Raw genomic sequence first — 22,317 nt, forward strand, 5'->3', positions numbered from 1 at the left:
GGATGAAGACAACCTATCAACAACCTTGCGGAGGCGGTATGCATTAGAATCTACTAAAGTCGCACAATTTCGAGATACCATAGCGACTAACATGTGGAGTGATTATTGATGGTTGTATTTTATTGTTTGTGAACATGTATGTTGTTGTTCGTATGTATTGAGGCCCTGTTTGTGTGCAGTGCAAGTGAAATGTATTTCACTTGCGCAGGGTAAATGGAGCCAAAATGCATTGTAAGTGCAGGGGGAAAGTGAAATACAGATGTATTTCACTTCTCCATGTTTTAGGCATAAAGCGTTGGTAAGTGAATTCAGAGGGGTTGAGCTCTGAATTCACTTACCATCGCTCAATTACATCACAGGCTCGTGCTATTGGGAAGGAAGCTCAGTCGAACGAGGGTTTCAGAGAAAAAAATTTATCTCGCTCGCTCGCGACCTTCGGTTATTTCAATCACCTTGCAACCTTGTCTCCGGCGCTCTACTCCATTCCTCTTGTTCTCCCCAACACCGACGACCTTCGGCAACATCTCTCCCCTCTCTGCAACCTCTCTGCGGCGCTCGATTCTCTTCCTCTCGCCATCCCCAGCACCGACGACCGTTGTCGACTTCTCTCCCCTCTCTGCAACCTCTCCGACTCCTCCCTGCGTCGCTACCATCGACGATTTCAATCGCCCCCTCTACGACCTCTCCCCGGCGTTTGATTCTCTTCCTCTCGCCATCCCCAGCACCGACGATCGTTGCCAACTTCTCTCCCCTCTCTGCAACCTCTCCGACTCTATTCGAGGTATTTATGAAGTGTTGGAGTTTTCTATGAGACATTTAATAGTATTGGTGTCTACTTTCTGCCTCTATGAATAATGAACTATTGTTGTGGTAACTAATGAAGTTGTAATGATTTATTTGGTGATAACTGGTTTGTGCTGACTTCCTCATTGATGCGTGCTTGCAATTACTTAGGACTTGATTGTTCTAAATTTAAACTCAAACTTAACACTTCAGTTATTTACCCAACTAATTTTAGGAATGTGACTCTGGCCTTCTAAGGTTGTAATGGCATTCTAGTAAAAAAAAATGTTATAATGCATTTCAATAATATTTCTAGTAAGTTTACTGCCTCTTTTTCCTTTTCTTGCTATTTTGTGCACCACGGATTGACCTTTTGCTATTCTAATGATTTTATTCAAGTTTACAACAGTAATTCCAAGTTAATATTAAGTTTTGTTGCTTTAGTTATTGCATTGGATGCTTTCTATGTTTTTTTGTTTAATTGCTTTACTTTGAAAGGCTTTTTTTATGATTTAGATCAGTTTGTGGGAATTCCTACATGAGAATGCTTTATTCCTTAGCTATTTTCTTCCCTTTCTTGTCTTAATCTTTTGCTAAACATCAAATTTGTGGCTATACATGGGTTGTTGTCGTTCTCTACCTCGTAATTGTTTATATTTTTTTCTCTTTTAGTAACCTCTGCTCATCATCAAAAATAAATAAATTAAATGAGGCTGCAGTTGGGGATTCTTTTCATTTGATTAAAGGATTTTGCCATTTTGTCCTTATTTAGGTTTTTTTTGTTGTTTGTATCTTTTGTACTATTGCAAGGTGTGTCTTTTTCTATAATGGTGACTATCATTTTAGCCACGAAATGGGAATGAGTGTGTTTTTTGTGGCTGTTGAAGTAGGGGTTTGTTTTTAGGGTTTTAACACTTGACCTGTTATTTATTTTTTTTGGTATCTCCTGTTGTATTTTCTCTTAAAGAAACATGACAGATCTTTAGAAAGTCACTGCTAGTATGACTAAGTGGCAAGACTACATAAAAGTTTGTAAATGTAATATAAAATGTTATGTTTCTTGTTTTATTAATCATGCTTTTTAGTATTTTAAAAGATAATTTTTCATGTAACCGCATAGAGAAGCCTATAGGTATAGGCGGGAAGGTTGTCCGCTCTATGAAAAATTGGCTATAGTGTTTGGAAACTCTATTGCCGCGGGGAAAGCGAGTAACACTAGCATTGAGTTAGATGATAACCTTTCGAATACTGTAGAAGGGACAATGATTGAGGACATTGATGAAGATAATGCAATCAGGGAGATCTCAGCACCCAACATTATAGAGTGTCTAAGTGATGCTCCTTTGCATTGGAAGAGATCCGAACTATTAGATGAAAATACTAATAGGATCGTTGAGGCTATTAACAATATGCCATCAACCCTTATGCAAATCTTTAGTCTCATAGAACCTCCATGGTTCGAAGCTATCGAGGCATAACCTAAATTATCCAGAGAAGTCAATTTTTTTGCCATAGAGTTGCTCGACACCAAAGCTAAGAAGGATATGTCTATGAAGATGAAACAGGAAGATCAGTATGACTGGTTGATGGCTAAATTCAATACAATATAATAGACTTATACAGATGTTAATAGTGTTAACCTATATTTACGAGACACATTTGATTTTATATGAATGATGTTGATTATTGAGTGTTTCTGGTCAATAGTGAATGTGTTTGAACTATGTTTTCATTATTGAATGTCTAATATTGCAGGTACCCACAGATAATCTACCTGATAGGGAGAAAATATGTATTTGTATTGCAGCTTACACAGTTGTACTTGTTCTTGTCAATTCATACTTCAATGATTGTAATAAGCAAGTACAACGTTCTTATCATATGGGTGGTCCACGATATTTAAAGAAAGCATTAGAAAGATCCGAACTATTAGTTGAAAATACTAATAGGATCGTTGAGGCTATTAACAATATGTCATCAACCCCGATGTAAATCTTTAGTCCCATAGAACCTCCATGGTTCGAAGCTATCGATGCATTACCTAACTTGCCCAGAGAAGTCAAATTCTTTGCCATGGAGTTACTCGACACCAAAGCTAAGAAGGATATGTTTATGAAGATGAAACAGGAAGATCAGTATAACTGGTTGATGACTAAATTCAATGCAATGTAATAGACTTATACAGATGTTGATAGTTTTAACCTATATTTATGAGACACATCTGATTTTGTATGAATGACGTTGATTATTGAGTATTTCTGGTCAATAGTGAATGTGTATTATTGAATGTCTAATATTATAGGTACCTATGGATAATCTACCTGATAGGGAGAAAATATGTATTTGTATTGTAGCTTACACAGTTGTACTTGTCCTTGTCAATTCATACTTCAATGATTGTAATAGGCAAGTACAACGTTCTTATCATATGGGTGGTCCACGATATTTAAAGAAAGCATTAGAAAGATCGCCTATTAAATTTCGAACAGTGAATCAAACTATTTTTCTCAAGTTGGCTAGAATCTTGAAAAGTAAATGACTTTATTTGATACAAGGACAATATATGTGGAATAATAGTTTTCAAATTTTTGTATAATTGTTGGTCAATAACAATCTTACATTGTCACCTCAGAGATGTTTGAAAGATCAAATTGGACAATTAGTAAGTATTTTAACATGGTGTTAAATGCTATTATCAAACTACAATCTGCTTACATCAAACGACCTTCAAGATGTACTCGTTCAAAGATCTTGAACAATGATATCTATTATCCATGCTTTAGGGTAAATATAAATTTGTTTGATGAATAATTTTTAACTACTATAAAAATATATTTTTGTATTAATGATTGTTTTTATTAGAATTGTATTGGTGCCATTGACGGTACTCATATTAAAACACATATCCCATTTGATCTACAAGCAAGATTTTGAAACAGGAACGGTTTCCTCTTAAAAAATGTAATGGTAGTATGTACATTTGATATACAATTAACATATATACTTGCTGAATGGGAGGGATCAGCAGTCGATTCACGTGTATTGAAGTCAGCATTAACCAGACGAGATAAACTTTATGTTCCTGAAGGTAAATAATGCTTATCTCTATATAGTCTATTTAAATTTATAATTTTTTATTAGATTATAATATATATATATATATATATATATATATTTATTGTAGGCAAATATTATTTGGTAGATGTTGGATATGCAAATCTTTCAGGGTTCTTGGCTCCCTATCGAGGTACTCGTTATCACTTGCAAGAATTTGAAACTAATACTCCTATGGATGAAAGAGAATTATTTAATCGAAGACACTCATCTTTATGGAACACTATTGAGCGTACATTTGGGACTTTAAAAAGTCGTTTTAAGATATTAAAAGATGTTCCTTTTTTTTTTTTTGATGTCCAGGTAAAAATTGTGATTGTTTGTTGTGTATTGTATAATTATATTCACATGGAAGATTACATGGATTTATTTGAAGATGATTCAAGTGATGATTCTGGTGGAGAACATTGTGAAGATAACAATGAAAGTGAAAATGAAGACAGTGATAGTAGTGATGATGTTGAGGATGATATGGACACTCAAAGAAGTACTCAGAGGGAGTTCGCAAAACAATCTGCAAATGCATCATATTATCGAGAAGTTTTAGCAATTCAAATGTGGCAAAATTATTGACTATTATGTTTTAATGCCACTAAATATTTTGTGTTGTACTTTTGTATGAACATATATAATTTTTTATATTAAAAAGGTGATTTAGTTATAATTGTATTATTTTTATTTTTATTATTACGATATTTGTGTAGTACGATCTTTGTATAATTATTTTATATTTAGATATTAAAAAATTAAAATATGATTACAATTTTAATAATATAAAAGTACTTTATAAAATTAAAATATGATTACAATTTCAATTATTATATTTAATATATTTTATTTATTAACTAATATTAATTTAATTTTTTGATTGTTAGATATATCAAAATATTTTATTTAATAAATAATCTAATACAAACAAGTACTTTATACTATATTTCTATTGTGGACATAAACATAAACAAGTACTTTACATTCTATCTCACTTTACCTCGGGAAAGTACTTCACTTTCCATTCCACTTTCTCCAATACACGAACTCGTTTTTATATTCCAAGGTAAAAACTTTTGTTTTTATGTTTACGAGAAACTCTGTTCATTTTGAAGCATGTTTTTTTTAAGTTTTAATTATATATATATATATATATATATATATATATAAATTATTCATTTTTATTTTATAAAAATATATTATTAATTACATAAAAAATTCATAGTATGTTATTAATAAAATATTTTATTTATTTATTCAGTTCATTTAAATAATTTATTCATTAATTATATTCGCTTTCGTCATTTTTTACATTTTTAAAATTTATTCTAGTCACATGTAATTAGTTAATTAATTTATAATCAGTTGTAATCATTAATTGGTTTAATTATCCAATTGCAATAATTATTTAAACAAGTGGTTTTACATTTTGTGTTAATATATTATTAATTAATAATAGGTAAAAATATATATCATGTTATTGATAAATGAATATATTTATTTATTTACTATATATTTATTTATTTCGTATTAAAATAGTGATTTTTAAGTAAAAATATATCTTATGGTATTACATAATAATGTATTTATTTATTATATTCGCTAATGTTATTTTTAACATTTTTATTTATTATAAATAATTTATTCTAGTCACTTGTAATTAGTATATTAATTTATAATAAACTGTAATCATTAATTGGTTTAATTATCCAATTCTACAATTAATTAAACTTTTTTTTTACATTTTGTATCAATATATTATTAATTAATAATATGTAAAAAAAAATATTATGTTATTGATATATTAATATATTTAGTTATTTATTGTATTTATTTTTTATTATAGTATTAAATTAGTGATTTTTAATGTTAAAATATATCTTATGTTATTAAAAAATAATTTATTTATTTTATATATTTGCTTTTTTTTTAACTTTTTTGGTTTTTTTTATAATTTATTCTTGTCACACATAATTAATATATTAATTTATAATAAACTGTAATCATTAATTGGTTTAATTATCCCATTGCTATAATTAATTAACCAATGGTTTTACATTTTGTGTCAATATATTATTAATTAATAATACGTGAAAATATATATTATGTTATTGATAAATTAATATATTTATTTATTTTTATATTTTTTATTACTGTATTAAATTAGTGAGTTTTAATATTAAAATATATCTATATTATTAAAAAATCATTTATTTATTTTTTATATTCTTTTTTGTTATTTTTTATTTTTTTATTAATTTTTAATATATATTTTTGTCATTTTTAATTATTTTATTAATTTATATGAAACTGTAATCATTAAGTAATAGAATATAGTTTTTCATTAATTAGAATATTAATATATTTTAATACTCACATTAAATCACTTGTAAGTGTATTAATCATATTTATTTTGGTTAATTAACTGTTTAGGTATATGTTCTATTTAAGTATATTATAAAATGTTACTCATTCTCTTGTTTATATCATACTTTTCATTTGGGGGCACTAACACAGGAATCTGTTTTCCAATGCACTTGAACTCGTCTACACTAACACCTAAAACCAATTTATTTAGGATGAATTGAATTATTCACTTCATTTCAAGTTCATTGTGGACTAACACCCCATAGTATCAAAGCAAAGATGTTTGATAGATCAAACTAAACCATAAGTAAGTATTTCAATAAGGTATTAAATGCTATTGTCAGATTTCAATCTGATTACATCAAACGGTCTTCAGAACGCACTTATTCAAAGGTTTTAAATAATCCAATGTTTTATCCGTATTTTAAGGTAACATGACTTGGTCTCTAATGAATAATTTGAGATTAATATATTGAGTTACTTTGTATTAATTGAAATGGTATAATTGGGATTCTATTGGGGCTATTGATGGAACTCATATCAAAGCAAACATCCCACTTGAAGAACAACAAAGGTTTTGGAACAGAAAGGGCTCTCTCACAAAACATGATGGCAGCATGTACATTTGACATGTAATTCACTTATTTACTTGCTGGATGGGAGGGATCAACAACTGATTCCCGTATACTAAATAACGCATTGACTCGGGAAAATAGACTCTTTGTACCTGAAGTAAATAATATTTTTTTATTCAATATCTTTTTATCTATTACTATTTTTAATTATTTTTTTGTGGAATATATTTTGTACTATAGGTAAATATTATAAAGTCGATGCTGGTTATGTAAATATGCCAGGATTTTTGTCTCCATATTGAGGAATTCATTATCATCTAGAAGAATTTGGAGACAATCTTCCTAAAAATGATAAAGAGTTATTCAATAGAAGACAATCATATTTGAGGAATACTATTGAACGAACTTTTGGTGCTTTAAAAGCTCAATTTCAAATGTTGAGAGGCAGTCCTCCGTTTTCTTATAAGATCCAAATAAAAATTGTAATAGTTGGTTGCATATTATATAATTATATACGTGGAGAGGATTATAATGATATGTTTGAATTGGAAGATGATAATTCAGGTGGTGAGCTTGGTGGAGGAGGTGATGAGGTCCTATTAGCAGGTGTAAATGAGGATGAAGACAACCTATTACCAAACATGCGGAGGCAGCGTGTATTAAAATCCACAAGAGTCGCACAATTTCGAGATGTCATAGCGACTAGCATGTGGAGTGATCATTGATGGTTGTATCTTATTGCTTTTGAACATGTATTTTGTCGTTCGTATCTACTAAACTAATAAGTTGATGATTTTAATATTAAATACATGAACTCGTTGTTATATTCCAGGCATAAATGTTTGCTTTTATGCTATAAATTGTGGACTATTACAAATAACTCGTATAATTTTCAAACATGTTTTTTTTTTAAGTTTATGATAGTTTATTAATAAAATAATATATATATTTATTTATTATATGCATTAATGTTATTATTATATTAAATTATAAATTTAAGATTGGTTATTAAAATATTTTTAAATATAGCATTTGATAAATTATTTTGGTTTAATTATCTCATTTTTATAATTATTTAAACTAATCATTTTTTTTATTTTGTAAAAAAATATTATTAATTAATAGTACATAAAAAAATCATCATATGTTATTAAGAAAATAATTTTATTTATTTATTCAGTTCAATTAAATAATTTATTCATTAATTATATTTGTTTTTGTTATTTTTTATTTTTTTAATGTTTTTATATTTTATTCTAGTCTCATGTAATTATTATATTAATTTATAATAAACTGTATTCATTAATTGGTTTAATTATTCCATTGCTATGATTAATTAAACAAATGGTTTTAAATTTTATGACAATATATTATTAATTAATAATACGTAAAAAATATATATATGTTATTGATAAATGAATATATTTATTTATTTTTATATTGTATTAATGTTAAAATATATCTTATGTTATTTATTATATTCGCTTCTGTTATTTTTTTGTTTTTTTATAATTTATTCTATTCATACGTAATTATTGTATTAATTTATAATAAACTGTAATCATTAAGTAATATAATATAGTCTTTCATTAATTAGTTTATTAATATATTTTTATACTACGCGTTAAACCTCTTATTAGTGTAGTATCCATATTTATTTTGGTTAATCATTTGTTTAGGTATATATTTTATTTAAGTATGTTATAAAAAGTTACTCATTCTCTTATTTATATCATATTTTTCATTTTGTGGCAATAACATTGGAATCTGTTTTCCAAAGCATTTGAACTCGTCTACACTAACACCCAAGGATGAGTTGAAGTTGAATTAATTCATTTAAGATGAATTGAAATTTTCACTTCATTTCATGTTCATTGTGGATTAACCCCCCTTAGTGTTTAGGTTGTTTTATTGATTGAATGTTATTGTGTTTGGTGTGATAAATTAAACTCTAAACTCTAAACCTTAACCTTAATACCCCCCTCCCTATTTGGATGATACCACTTGTGTGTTTGTGTTTAAGCATGGATATTGAGACTTATTTGATGATAAATGTATGTGTAGTTAAGACACATGTTTATAAGTAGTTGAGTTTTTGTTTTCATTATTAAATATGTAATATGTAATCTTTCGTAGATAATCTTTCAGACAAAGAGAAGATTTGCATTATTGTTGTCTTTTACATTGTTGTACTTGTTCTTGTAAGATATTATTTACTTCATCTTAATGATGAAGATGAAACAATTAGGGAGATCTCTGAATCTAGCAAAACTGAGTTTGCAAACAAGGATAGTCTTGTGCCAATGCATCATCAAATTCCAAGTTTAGAGGATCTTCTATTCGTTGTAGGAAGAGATCTCGTCGACCTCCTAACAATACAAAAAGGTTGGTTGGTGCGATTAATAATATGACATCAACCATAGTGGAAATCTTTGAACCGAACGATGCGGATGCAAAACTTCCATAGTACGAAGCTCTTTTAAAAGTCCCTTACTTGCCCAAAGAAGTGAAATATTATGTCATCTGGTTGTTGGACACTAAAGATAATAAAGATATGTTGATTCGGATGACACCAGAAGAGCGGTGTGAATGGTTCATATTTGAGACATTATATCTGATTTTGAATGAATGTTGTTTGTTATCAATGTCACAAGGAGACTTGCCTTATTGTGTGTAAATGTGTTTTGTGGTTAAAACATGGATGTTGTGATTTATTTAATGATAAAACTTGTGTTTTTGTGGTTAAGACATTAATGTTTTGTATTTATGTCTTTGTTTTTATTATTAAATGTGCAACATATTTATGGATAAAGAAATGATTAGCATTTTCTCAAATTGGTTTGGATGCTAAGATCAAATGACTCTTGTATTGTATTGGTGTTGTTTATGGTAATTATATTACCGTTTTATCGACTACTAATATATTTTTAATTAATTTATGTGGAATTTATATTTTATTCTCGGTAGAGATTATTTAGTAGATGTTAATATGTTAATCTTTTAGGGTTTTTTGTTTTTTATTAAATGACTCTTATCATTTGTAAAAATTTGGTGATAATCCTCTTACAAACCTAAGAAAATTGTTCAATTTTAGTTATGACTTCAATGAAAGATACCATCAACAAATAAACAAAATAAAAGGAAAGGGAATAAAGATGAAGAAAAGGACCGAATGTACCTTACTTTTGCATCTCAAATTGAAATAGAAAATACTTTCCCCCATGAGTGGACTTAAAAAACTCAGGAAAATCTAAATAGAAAAAGGGTCTATCTGACTGTAATAAAAAAAAATGGAAAGAGAAGAAGAAGCTTGTCCCTTGCTTTTGTGCTTCACACTTTAAAGAACATTCTACATGATCTCTTGGTAGGTCACCTGCACTATTTTGTTATTATATACCAAAAAAGCTAATACTTGTATTCAATGAAGACTTCTGTCATCTTTATTCTTTTTAGTCAAAATTTCCACATTTGAAACTGGATATCTGTAAGATGTTCATGTTAATCCTACATGATTAATTCAGACATTACTTGTAACAAACATAATTTTCTCAATCATGTCTTCCTATGCCCACCAAAATAGAGTTTGGAGAACATAACAAAAGTTACCTTTCCCACTTATATATATGGTAGAAAATATGTTCAGGGGTATTTTGGTTATTTTATCACTTCAATGATTAATTTTCTTTACGTAATATTGTTTTGTATGTTAATTATACCAATGGTTCAAATTTTTATGTACATAGGATGTGTATTTGGTATTTGGAGAGGTATATGGAGATTAAAGTTTATTAAGTGTATAAGGGTATTTTTGTAATTTATCTCAAAACACGTATTTAAGAAGTCTGGGAATTCATGCACAGTTTCCGACGAAGCCTTTTAGGCTCTTCAAAAATAATTTATTCTCTCTTAATTTTCTCCTCTTCCTCGCTTAAATTTGGATGTTTTTACGATATAAACTTAAATAAACTCTTGATTATAAATAACAGAATAAGAAAAATCCCTTTATCAGTGACATTTCATAAAATTAAAAATGGAAAAATCAGATTAAGCACAAATTTAATCAGAATAGGTGATAAAAACTATTTATGTAATATTATGGACTTGGGAGGGAAAGGTGACGAGGAACAATGCATGGAAGGATAGATACCTTGATGGACACCTTGCTTTTATTCCCGACAAGGATTTCTTGTATTTTGGTTTTCATATCGTCCAGAAGTCATTCCCTCCGTCGTTCCTTTCTTCTTCACCATTACCTCTTGTCCTTTATAAGAACGAACCAGCGCAGGAGGATCATTATTTCATCGTTTCAAAATCTCCAGTACGACTTTCCAGAATGGGGAATTTTTTGAGTCTAGGTCTCATCACCCGAGGTAAGTAGATTTTGCTTTTCTATCTGGGACTTTCATATTGCTCTTTTGCCTCTCCCTACTAATCTGATCAGAACTGAACTGCGGAACTCTGAAATTCACGTAGTTGAAGTTGATAATGGAGTTTTAAGTATTTTTTTCTTGTATCTTGTTGTGAGAGGAATTCTGTAAATAGTGAGTGTAGGCTTATGGTTCTTCGCTGAGAGATGAAGATGACATGGATGAAAACGGTGAGGAAGAATAAGGGTAACTTAAGCTAAGAATTGAGCAATATTTTGGAGGAAGATTCATGTCGCTGAGGAAATGTGTTTCTTGAAATTTGTTAACAGTCAGGCTAGTTTTGTATCTCAGGGAAGAAGGTATTCACGGATAAACTGTATGAGCAGTACAGCACACGCCTTAATAACCAGGAGAATTTTGAGGATACAGTTATCGAAATATTCACGTAAGAAACTCAGTCAGACATTTCTGAATTTTTTTGCTAATTCATGCTTGAAGATCCGTAAAATTTTGTCAATTGATTGATGATCATACTGGAACACTTTTCTATCATTGACGGAACAGCCGCATCAATGGATCGATTCCTGGCACTCGCTTTGCCCCACCAGGCCATCAAGAGATGAAGGTAGGACAACAAACCTTTCTTCTTTCTGGCTCATCGTCTCAGATTTTCCAGTGAAACTCATTCATTCAATGGAAACTCAAATGTCTCACTGAATCGTTCCCCGGAGACTTACCAGAGTCTAAAAATGGTTTTTCTGTGACAAAAAATCAGGAGTTTCATATGCAATGGCAGAAAGAATCCGACCCAGCTAAAAAGAAAGAGGTGTTTGCAGAGCTGATCACCAAAGTGCTGAGCAATGTGCAAGAACAGAAGACGAGCACCATCGTTATGCTGGCAGGGGTGGGTGCACCACCAGCTGCATTGTTAGCAAAGAGGGCGGGAGAAAACATTCCAGGGATCAACAAGATCAGATACATTCCTGACTTCGTCTTAGTGCCTACTGCCACATTGGTTGCATTGTTTGGGGTGAAGTTTCTACAGTCTGATTTGAATAAGGAAATATGAAAGCTCTCGCGGCAGTTCAAACCAGGAGGACTGAACAGGAAACAGAAAAAGAAAGGTGATAATCACTATTAAACTGTGTTCTTTTCAACAAAAAAAAAGTTGCAGTGAATTCATTAATGATATTTTGGTTCATTAGTTTATTTTTCTGTTCTTCACGAAATTATGTGGGAGTTTAAAAGCAAAACATGAACGGGAAAAGAACAGAAGATTAGATTCCGATCGGCTGCTTTTTCTTATCAGATAATGCATTACAAAGCCAAACACAACGAAGGGGAAATACACGAGAAATGAAGATAGCTCAGTCAGTTGGGAATCCATGGCGAGGCAACTAGATTACAAGGAGCGTTGGTTCAAAATGAAAGAAAATGTTAGGGTTAAAAACACCTCTAATTCATCTTTTTATTAAGTTCAAGGTTACATAAGTACCCTCAACTCATTTTGAAGCTACTTCGAGCTAGCGGTAAATATCAATCAATCCCAACTTGTTATATAAATAACCAAAAACCTTAACTATTAAGAAGATTTAATATATTGGGTACAAATCTTGTTACTCAATACTCCACCTTGAATACATTAATAGACTACTTCAACATATTTCGTTCTCTCATGAACACTAGATTACTTGCAAAAAAGATAGCAGTTTGATTGTCATAACCCACCTGCATTGGGACTAATATAGAAAAACCAAACTTTTCAACTAAAGATTTCCATCACAGAAGCTTACATGTTGTATGAGCCCTATACTCCGCTTCTACACTACACAGAAATCATAATTTGTTTATTGCTCTTCCGTGTTACTGAATTTCATCCAACAAATGTACAAAAGCTACTAGTAAAGAATCTACTTTAGAGTTTGCATATCTTTTAATGTCAAGATTTTCATGAGTTTAATATAATAAATCGTTCCCAGGATACTATTTCAAATAGCGCAATATTTTGTAAATAACATCACGATCAACAAGTCGTGGGAACTCCATAAACGTATTGCAAAGAATATACCATAGCTATTCAAGTTGCACATAACAACTTTTCCACTAGCTTATGACACTGTGTTTTATCTCGTAACATCGGGTTGTCTAAACAATATAAGTCGAGAGCACTATCCATTAGAGTATCTACAGGGTTTGCTCCTAACAATGTTGTATTATAGCATCAACTATCCATTAGAGTATCTACATGGTTTGCTCTTAACAATCTTGTATTATAGCCTCATGCTAAAAGTATTATAGCATCAACTATCAAATACCATTTTCTAACTCATCTTGGCAAGAAAATCTTACTTACAAAATTATTTTTTTTTTAATAATAATTTCTAATTAGAAAAATATTTCCAAAAACTATGAGGCACTAATAGTCCCTATATTTCTACTAAAAATGTATTTTCAACATTTATTGAAAAAACTACTAATAATCTCTATAAACATATTTCTACTAAAATGTCTTTTTAATTTCTTCAAGAGCCATAAGAAAGGGACAAAGAGTTTCTTCCTCTTCCTTTGATTTCTTCGCCTCTGTTTCCGTCACCGCCGCCTCTGTCGGCAACGACAGGTCCTCGCCGGCGTCGCGCCTTCGTCTTGGCCAAAAACTAGAGTCCAGCCAAGTTGGGAGACATAATTTCTATCCTCCTCCCGATCCCGATCCCGCGACTCACGAGCCCGTTAACACGCCTGCTCGCAAGCTTTCGAGCCAAACCTTGATTCGGTCGAGTTCGGCTCGTTAACTCAAACGAGCCATAGCTGGATCTCGAACTCAATTCGAGATCCAAGTATACCAAATCGAACTGAGCCGGTTTGGTTCGAAGCCACCCCTACCCTTAATGAAACAACAGTTAATATATCATGGACTTTTCGGGGACTCCGCGAATTGTCTATGTGTAAGGCGTTAATTAGACTCTACAACTTAACAAGACTTTTTTCCCATGCTTCAAGAAATATCCATAAAACAGAAGACCACACCAAATAATTCTTATTATTCAACATGGTAATAGTAATTTTTAACATGATTAAGTTTCTCTAGACACCATCTTGTGTACAACTAAAAACCACATGCTTTAATAGAAGAAGTTGTCATCACTACAATGATTGATTAATCACCAAAGTTGATCAATCAACGATAAATCAAGCACTAACATGTTGATTCACCACCCTATAGATGACCAATTACACGCTACAACGTTCTTCGGTTGATCGATCAATACCCTTTGATTGACCGATCATCATCCTTCAATTAACCAAGCAATGCCCTTCGATTGATCAGTCAACATCCCTTGATTAGTCTATGGAGCCTAGAACTTTGAGTTTTCCCCACACACCAGAAAACTCCATCACTCCAGCATCAACCAAAAATGTACCTTCTACCTCGTCAACCAAACTCGTTGCAACATAATGCATTCACAAAGTTCTTTCATCTCCCCTTCTCTTCTTCTTTCTTCCACCTTTCTATCATTTCCTTCTTCCACATCTACCTCGTCGACACTTGTTCTCCACACAAAATCAGATTGATTGGCTCAACCTAATCGAATTGGAATGGGAGTTATGTCTAGTTCTCAACGAGTGAATTCACTTGCTCTCGTTCAACTACATCGTCGTTCGAAAAGAGGCTGCAGAAATTATCGCGAGACGCCCCTATGCAACCCAGCAACACCCTCCTCTGCAACCTCTCTCCGGCAGTTTCTCTCGCTGATCCTCTCTTTCTTTCGCCGTCCCCAGCGATTCTTGACACGGACGACCTTCCGCGAGCTGCACTGTTTCCTGCTCCCGCTTGATTCGGCAGATATTAGGGTAAACCCTTCTTCCTGGAAATCGAAGGTATGTTGAAATCGTTCTTCTTGGTTTGGAATTAATTTCCTCTGCCTCTCATTTTATTTTTCGTTTCCATTTTCGTAGAAGTCAGTGCTTCCCTTTCCTGGTTCGGGAATTTGTTTCCCACTTCCTCTTTTGTTCGATTTTGTGTTGTTGTGATGTGGTTTGTTTTTACTAATTTATTTATTTATTTATTTGATGAACTAGGATGCGTAGATTTGTATTTAATGCTCTCTTTCTTTTGTATTCACAGTTTCTGACCTTGCCATATGATATTTATTCTCCCCAGTAAGTTCTTCTTTGATAAAACCCCCTCAAGAAGGCCTCTATCGTTGAGGCAGGCCAAATGCAACCCTATTCTTTTGCTGGATTGATAGGTAAATCCAAGTTTAGCTTCTAGTATGCGTCATTTTTTTTTGCTTTTTCCTTACTTCTATGGCTATCCATTCAGTGAAATGATAACTGTGTTTGTCCTCAGAATCTTGAGAAAACTGCCAATCCACTTGCATCATCATTCAGGTTCTAAGTTGTACTAATTTTTGCATACAGGCAGCATATATAATCAATGGGAACTGCAAGAATGTAATGAACATGTCCCAGTCTGACCAGTTGGAACTGTGGAAATGTGTTGGAAAAGGTAACTACTGACTGGAATTAAGAATCCAGTTCAAGATTTGAAATTTGGTTGTTTTTGTTTGACTAAAAAACAGTTCCATTTCCTATTTTTGTTTTATTTTTTTGAGAAAAAAACTGTAATGCCATTTTGATAAACTTGGATATTACTCATTGTGCTGAAGAAAAAAGTTTCAGAACTATGATGTTCTTTTGTTGTTAAGTTTTTCTAACATTAATTTGCAGCAGCTAACATGTCGAGTTTCATCTAAACTCAAACTTGGAACAGCTATGGAAGAGTGTATAGCAAGAATTGAGTCTTCCTCAATGCAGCCTAATCAGGGGAGTGAAGCTGATACCTTCTTGTTCCTGTCTGTGCTAATATATGTAAGTTTATGTTTTCTTTAGATTTCTAGCAATGTTTCTCTCAATTGCTATAATTTCCATGGATGTAAGGAAACTCATGTTACTTAATCTTACCTTAATCATGACATTCTGTTTCTGTGCAATGAGAGAATTATAGTTATTTTCAACATTAAAATACCAAAAAGAAGGCCAAAGTCACAGCACGGTATCAGTTAGTATATTGCTGGAAGATTTGGCCTGGTCTTTTTGTTGTTTCAGTGATTGTTTACCAAGAAATAAATAGCAAATCCATTTTTTCTCAGCTACTAACGATCACGTAACTGCAGGAATGTACCTGCATTACATTATGCAATCAAAGCTCTGTTGCCTGAGGTCTTTATGGTTGAATCCTCAATTGATGAGCAGATTTTGAACATGTTGCTGGAGGATGTGCCAAGGTTCACTGAAAGTGATTCACAGGGTGGTGTGTTGAAGAAACTAAACAGTAAATGTAATAATAGCTCAAAGATAAGAGTAAAGCTTATTCATATCCAAGAGTTAATAGACTAACTTAGTGTTGTACTGTTTTATTTTATTTTTTTTAATTAATAAAATAATTAATTTAATTAATTTTTTTTTATTAATTTTTCCAAAGTTAAAATCTATCTTAGTTTATTAATTAAAAATTAAGTACAATCATCGTAAGAGTTAATAGCTTAAATTTATATAACAAAATATCATTTTTATATAAATATTTGATATTTAGATATTACAAAATTACAATTTGATTACTATTTTAATATTATAAAAGTAGGCATTTGTTTAATTATTATATTTATTATATTTAATTAAGTAACTAGTAATAATTTATTTTTTAAGTATTTTGTAATTTAACACAAGTTAAAATCTATCTTTTAGTTTATTAATAAAAAAAAGTTAAGTAAAAGTTATAAAAGTCATATCTATCAAAATATTTTATTAATAAAAAAATTTTATGCACTTTACACCGTACTTTTTATTGTGCACATTAGCACAAACAAGTAATTTACATTGCATTTTACATAGTACACATTAACACAAACAAGTACTTTACAGTGTACTTTTCATTGTACACATTAAACACAACAAGTGATTCACTTTCACTTTCCACAACACTTACAAAGTGCACTAATCCCCTCTAAATGTAAAGAAATAAAATACATATGATAAATATATAAGAGAACATCTCATTTTCGATAGACCACTTCAACCAAAATACATCATCCTTCCAATGGACTGGTTTTAATAACATTGTTCTAAACATAAAAACAATATTTTTACTTAAAAAAAATTTATGATTTGATTTTATATTATTTTAAAATAAAAGTATGATGTTCTTAAGATTATAAAATTAAAATCCTAGAAGAATGGCGGTAGCGTTGTTTCATGTTATTTATAATGTATTTATTTTTTTAATCATACACACCCCTTTGCAATGCTCTGAGAGTGTCCTTCAAAACTAAAAATGTTGTTTTTTCCAGTTCGTTATTCGAATATTTTCTCATTTTGATATGATTTTATGAGAAACAAAGAGTATGATATTTTTCTTTTAATAAGCAAAAAAGAATAAATTTCAGCTTTTGGTGAAAGCATAAAACACATAACCCTTACTAGATGTAGTTCAAAAGGCTTTCTTTAAAGAAAATTTTAAAATTAAAATTTCAGCTTAAATATATTTTCTCATTAAACAAGTCTTTATTAGTTTTAATAAAAATTTAAAATAACCATAAAACTAAAAATATGCTTAAAAAACTCTTATATCTTATCTTTAAGCAAAGAAGGCAAAGAAGAAACAAATGCATATCCCTTTACATTCGAGAGAGGAAGCGAAAGTTGTGTAGAAGAGTTTGGCTTAAAAAACTTATATCTCATCTTTAAGCGAAGAAAGCAAAGAAGAAACAAATGCATATCCCTTTACGTTCGAGAGAGGAAGCGAAAGTTGTGTATAAGAGTTTGGCTTACATGATTTGTTGTATCGATTGGTACAAAAGAATGTGACCTCCATAGGAGGACAAAACATGGCATAATCAATCAATTCATCCTAATAACCTCCAAGTGTTTCTTTTATCTTTAGTGTTGTCTCTCTATGACTCTCTTTGTCTATTGCTTGCAACAAAAGGGTAAGATGATGAACACAAGGAAAATTTTATTATAATTTGAGTATAAGTTGATCGATCTAGTAACCTCGGTTTCTCCCACTAAGTTGGAAATTTTAGAAACAGGCCTGCTTTCACTATTTATAACCGAGTTCTTCATTTACCATTGTTGAGACCTCTCACCGTCCATGGAGAGCTTCTTACCTGCTTATCCTTAAGCTCGATGAGTCATGACTCACGCAGCAACGACGAATTTTTCAGGACAAAAAATCATCTCATTCGGGATTTGGTCGGGAAAAGCCCTGAAATCTTCCCTCCTTTGGGAACCCATTCACGTGCTCGTTGCCCACCACGTTTCACTCCCGACAACACATAATTTAATATAAAAGATTACATCGAAAACCAACATCTCTTTCTTTTTTAAATTTAATATTTCCCTCGTTTTTTTTTTTTCATTCATTTGCAGGTACAGAGGAAGGAAGAAGTGAAAAGGCTCTCTGGGCTGTGTACTGTACCATGTCTGGAGAGTTTTTAACTTTATTTGTACCCATTAACAGATATAAAATTTACTACAGAGATCTTGCTCTACCAAGCGCCTGCACCTGAGTTTCTTTGTTTTTTTTTAATATAATCATGATGATCTTGCTTGCTCCGGAGAACGATAAGTTCCATGTACTTCTCTTGTTTTAGCTCATTGGAGGAAGAGATCATTGCTGGAAGTATGGGTTTTTAAAGTGGGTAGATGCCGGGATCTGATATACCTTCTCTGTCGTTCTACTTGTTTTGTTTATATAAAATGCGATCGGAGTCGATAGTGAGAGAAGTGGAAGCTGGAGTTTGTTGATGATGGAAGGGAAACTGTTTGATTCGAGGGTCACGTCCGTGTCGCCGTCTCCGGCTTGGAGACACAGAGGCGGTGCGGCTGCTGGAATCTTGTCGACTTCGCTGTGGTCTTGTGGAGACAGTGAGTTCTAGATTGCTGCTTTCTGATTTGAGTTCTTATTTGTCAGTGTTCTGCACCATTAACCAATTCGTTTTATGTATTTTTGGCTTCTGATTTCCCATTTCAGGAATTTCACTCTGTGCTTCATATTCACCAGCTCGAGCTCCAAACGGAAGCATCGATTCATTTTCTCAGACAGATTTGATTTTTGGAAGTAACTTACTGAAAGTTAATGAAGTGAATGGCACATCTCCAAGTTTATTATCCAGAGAAAGAGTTCTACTTGATGCACACGATGATGTATACGAGGGAGTAGTCGTTAATCCTGAAACCTTACCATCTAACCCACTTGCATTTGCTTCTATGCTTCAGTCTTCGATTTCTCATTGGAAATTGATGGTAATTTCACATTGATTCTCTTCAACTCTGTAACTCAATTCCCCGTAAATGGATGCTTTCATCTCTATTATGTTTCGAAATCCTCGTTTGCTTTGAACCACTTGTGTTTTCCTTTTTCACCTCAGGGCAAGAAAGGAGTGTGGCTCAAGGTACCTCTAGAAAGGGCTGAACTTGTTCCTATTGCCGTGAAGGTATATTTCATGTCTATGACTACATTACAAGAATTCCCTAGTAAGAGTGAATAAGAGATATAAATCATAAACCAATTACATCAGTGTCACCCTAATTATATCATATCATGCATCAGTCAAGATTTTTTTATACATTTTCCTTTCTTTCTTATGGTGTGATAGTGTTATTCCAAGACAGATACCATCTTAGAGACTATAATTCACTCTCAGAATTGTTTTTTAATGGGATGATGATTTTGTTGAAGCTTTGGCTGCTAACATTACATGTTAGTCATGGGAATAGTTTTACACAAGAAGATTTAGAGTTTGTTTTATTGTGTAAAACCTGTTAAGGAATGAACAGGATCATTGCTTGGTTATAGTTTATGCAGCCTTGACAAATGCACTTACAGGAGGGATTCGAATACCACCATGCAGAGCAGGGCTATGTTATGATGACATACTGGATTCCTGAAGGACCTTGCATGCTCCCAGCCAATGCTTCACATCAAGTTGGAGTTGGTGGTTTTGTACTTAATAACAAAAATGAGGTAAGTAATATAACCTTTCGAAATCTTAACCTGGATTAAATAATATAAAATACCAACATTTCAGGCAAATCGTTTATTAACCATTCGAAATCTTAACCTGGAAGCAGTTACTTCTGCATGCAGGTTCTAGTTGTACAGGAAAAACACTGCCTCCCAAGATTTAAGGGTGTTTGGAAGTTGCCTACTGGGTTCATTCTTGAGGTATAGTTCATACCAAATTACACCGGCTAAAATCCATTATGTCCTCTTCAATTAAAATATTAATCTTTATTTCTTACAGTCTGAGGAGATCTACTCTGGAGTTGTCAGAGAAGTGAAGGAGGAAACTGGTGTAAGCAGCAAAAACTTCATCTTTTTTCCTGTTTTTTTTCTAAAATCTGGCTACGCAAAAACTTCATTTGGTTTTCTGCTTCTAAAATCTGGTCAAACTGTTGGTTTTTTCTTTTCTGATTGGTGTACAAACTTGCAAATGTTCAAGGATCAGAACATTCTCTAGAGAAGCACATTACCACTAAGAACAAGGTTTTTATTGCTTGTACAAACTAAAGCTTGCCCTGCAGTCCATTCAGTGTCAAGAGGACTGTCCTGCATCTATTTCCATGCACCCTCATTAACGGTTTTTGTAACTGGCATTTCTGTTGATATGACAGATTGATACAGAGTTTGTGGAAATTATTGCTTTCAGGTAATACTGGTTATTCTCTACAAATTATTTTATTTCCCCAAAATTATGCTGGCATAGCAGAAAAAAACTAAATTATCAGATATGCTTACACCTCCAAATTTTAAGAAAAATCAGAATTCATTTTGGACCACTTTTGCCAGATTGCTATTCTAGTCTGAAAACCCTTGAGGACAACTTGTGGAAACAAGACTTGCCCAGTAAGTCTAATGGATCTTTATAGATGCCTAATAGTATTTATGATTTCTTGATGTATAAACTCTTATAGAGCATTTCAAGCAAAAAAGAAATCCTCACAAATCTTCATGGTCAGTAACAAAAGTAACATAATTAGTTCAATTATACGGAATGCATCCAGTTATTGCCCGTGTTGGAAAAATCCCACCTTTTAAAAATGCTGTTACCCCAATCTGCTTGAGTTCTCTTTCCGTGTAAAGCTCCCGTCTTCTTCACCGGAGAATTGAAGTTTCTCTAAACATCAAACACTGTTAGACCCAACGCTGATCTATCCAGAGTTATTGTTAGTCTTGAGTAATCCTTATCAGATTCACATAGAAGGTAGCAGTAGTATTAGCACCTCTGTAACCATATTTTGGCTTCAGGCATGCACATCGAGTGGCTTTTGGAAAATCTGATCTATTCTTCATATGCATGCTGAGGCCTCTTTCAACACATATCATAGTGGATGATCTTGAAGTTCAAGCAGCGAAGGTAATACGAACACAAAAAAATTTTGAAACCTGGTTTTTTACTGACCATATTACTGGTTTTTAACTACTAAAGTGTGCTTTCTCCAGTGGATACCACTTGATGAGTTTACAGCACAGCAAGTAGTTCAAGGAGAGAGCATGTTCCAGAAAATAATTGAGATTTGTGTTGCTCGCCTAAGGAAACGTTATTGTGGATTAACAGCACATCATGTCATCTCTGAATTTGATGGGAAATCCTCCTCACTGTATTGTAACGTTCTGGAGCACCAAGATTTCAACTGCCATGGGGAATGAGTTTCTTCTTTACGCTGGTGTTTGTATATAAATTTAACAGTAGACTTGGCAAATCTTTCCCAAGCTGTTCAGCCTTGCGGTATTTAACTCTTATGTAAATCAAATCTGTAAAGGGAAGTAAATTATAGTAATCTGTTTCTCAAATTGCCTCTGAAATGGCTTGTTTTGTGAAATTGCTCTAATGGAGTTGAAGATATAAGGGATTTAGGAGATGGCAGTGTTAGTAAATAAACTCTTTTTGACCTAGAACAATAGAAGATTTATTTGACTATCTCGTTTAATTTTTTATTTTATTTTTTAACAAGAAATCATTGAAGTGGAAAAAATTTCTTATCCCCACAACCGGCACCTATTTTACACGCCGAGCATGTTGCAATCCAGGAACCTATCACCTGATAACCAGAGAAGAATG

At 32.0% G+C, this 22,317-nt stretch overlaps 2 protein-coding genes and 1 long non-coding RNA gene across 4 annotated transcripts; all 3 read left to right on the forward strand.

Annotated features, from left to right (window-relative positions):
- Positions 1-11,157: 11,157 nt before the first annotated feature.
- Positions 11,158-12,309, forward strand: LOC137967069 (uncharacterized). The gene is made up of 4 exons (XM_068813494.1): positions 11,158-11,197; positions 11,546-11,639; positions 11,759-11,819; positions 11,970-12,309. Exons 1-4 carry the CDS (start codon positions 11,161-11,163, stop codon positions 12,261-12,263), a joined length of 486 nt encoding a protein of 161 aa, XP_068669595.1. The 5' UTR covers positions 11,158-11,160; the 3' UTR covers positions 12,264-12,309.
- Positions 12,310-14,764: 2,455 nt separating this feature from the next.
- On the forward strand, positions 14,765-16,590 carry LOC137967077 (uncharacterized). Of its 2 annotated transcripts, none has more exons than XR_011116487.1 (5): positions 14,765-15,070; positions 15,318-15,441; positions 15,614-15,701; positions 15,966-16,063; positions 16,369-16,590. It is a non-coding gene; the product is annotated as an uncharacterized lncRNA (long non-coding RNA). The 2 variants fall into 2 exon arrangements; XR_011116488.1 differs by having other exon boundaries at positions 15,354-15,441.
- Positions 16,591-18,796: 2,206 nt separating this feature from the next.
- Positions 18,797-22,087, forward strand: LOC137934866 (nudix hydrolase 8-like). The gene is made up of 9 exons (XM_068779420.1): positions 18,797-19,120; positions 19,227-19,498; positions 19,624-19,689; positions 20,082-20,219; positions 20,343-20,420; positions 20,500-20,550; positions 20,870-20,904; positions 21,504-21,612; positions 21,699-22,087. Exons 1-9 carry the CDS (start codon positions 19,000-19,002, stop codon positions 21,903-21,905), a joined length of 1,077 nt encoding a protein of 358 aa, XP_068635521.1. The 5' UTR covers positions 18,797-18,999; the 3' UTR covers positions 21,906-22,087.
- Positions 22,088-22,317: the final 230 nt, after the last annotated feature.

Source organism: Aristolochia californica, unplaced genomic scaffold, assembly GCF_029961685.1.
Source record: "Aristolochia californica isolate CCGP_79_NKW_82.1479 unplaced genomic scaffold, dmAriCali1.0.hap1 SCAF_6, whole genome shotgun sequence".
NCBI classification, from domain to species: domain Eukaryota; kingdom Viridiplantae; phylum Streptophyta; class Magnoliopsida; order Piperales; family Aristolochiaceae; genus Aristolochia; species Aristolochia californica.

What these genes read in the sequence shown, in the direction of transcription:
- LOC137967069 (XM_068813494.1), top strand. Translation starts at nt 11,161, where the DNA reads ATGGGGAATTTTTTGAGTCTAGGTCTCATCACCCGAG. An exon ending in TCTAGGTCTCATCACCCGAG is followed by an intron (nt 11,198 to 11,545) that starts GTAAGTAGATTT and finishes TTTGTATCTCAG; the next exon opens with GGAAGAAGGTATTCACGGAT. An exon ending in CAGGCCATCAAGAGATGAAG is followed by an intron (nt 11,820 to 11,969) that starts GTAGGACAACAA and finishes ACAAAAAATCAG; the next exon opens with GAGTTTCATATGCAATGGCA.
- LOC137934866 (XM_068779420.1), top strand. Translation starts at nt 19,000, where the DNA reads ATGATGGAAGGGAAACTGTTTGATTCGAGGGTCACGTCCGTGTCGCCG. An exon ending in GCTGTGGTCTTGTGGAGACA is followed by an intron (nt 19,121 to 19,226) that starts GTGAGTTCTAGA and finishes TTCCCATTTCAG; the next exon opens with GAATTTCACTCTGTGCTTCA. An exon ending in TTTCTCATTGGAAATTGATG is followed by an intron (nt 19,499 to 19,623) that starts GTAATTTCACAT and finishes TTTTCACCTCAG; the next exon opens with GGCAAGAAAGGAGTGTGGCT.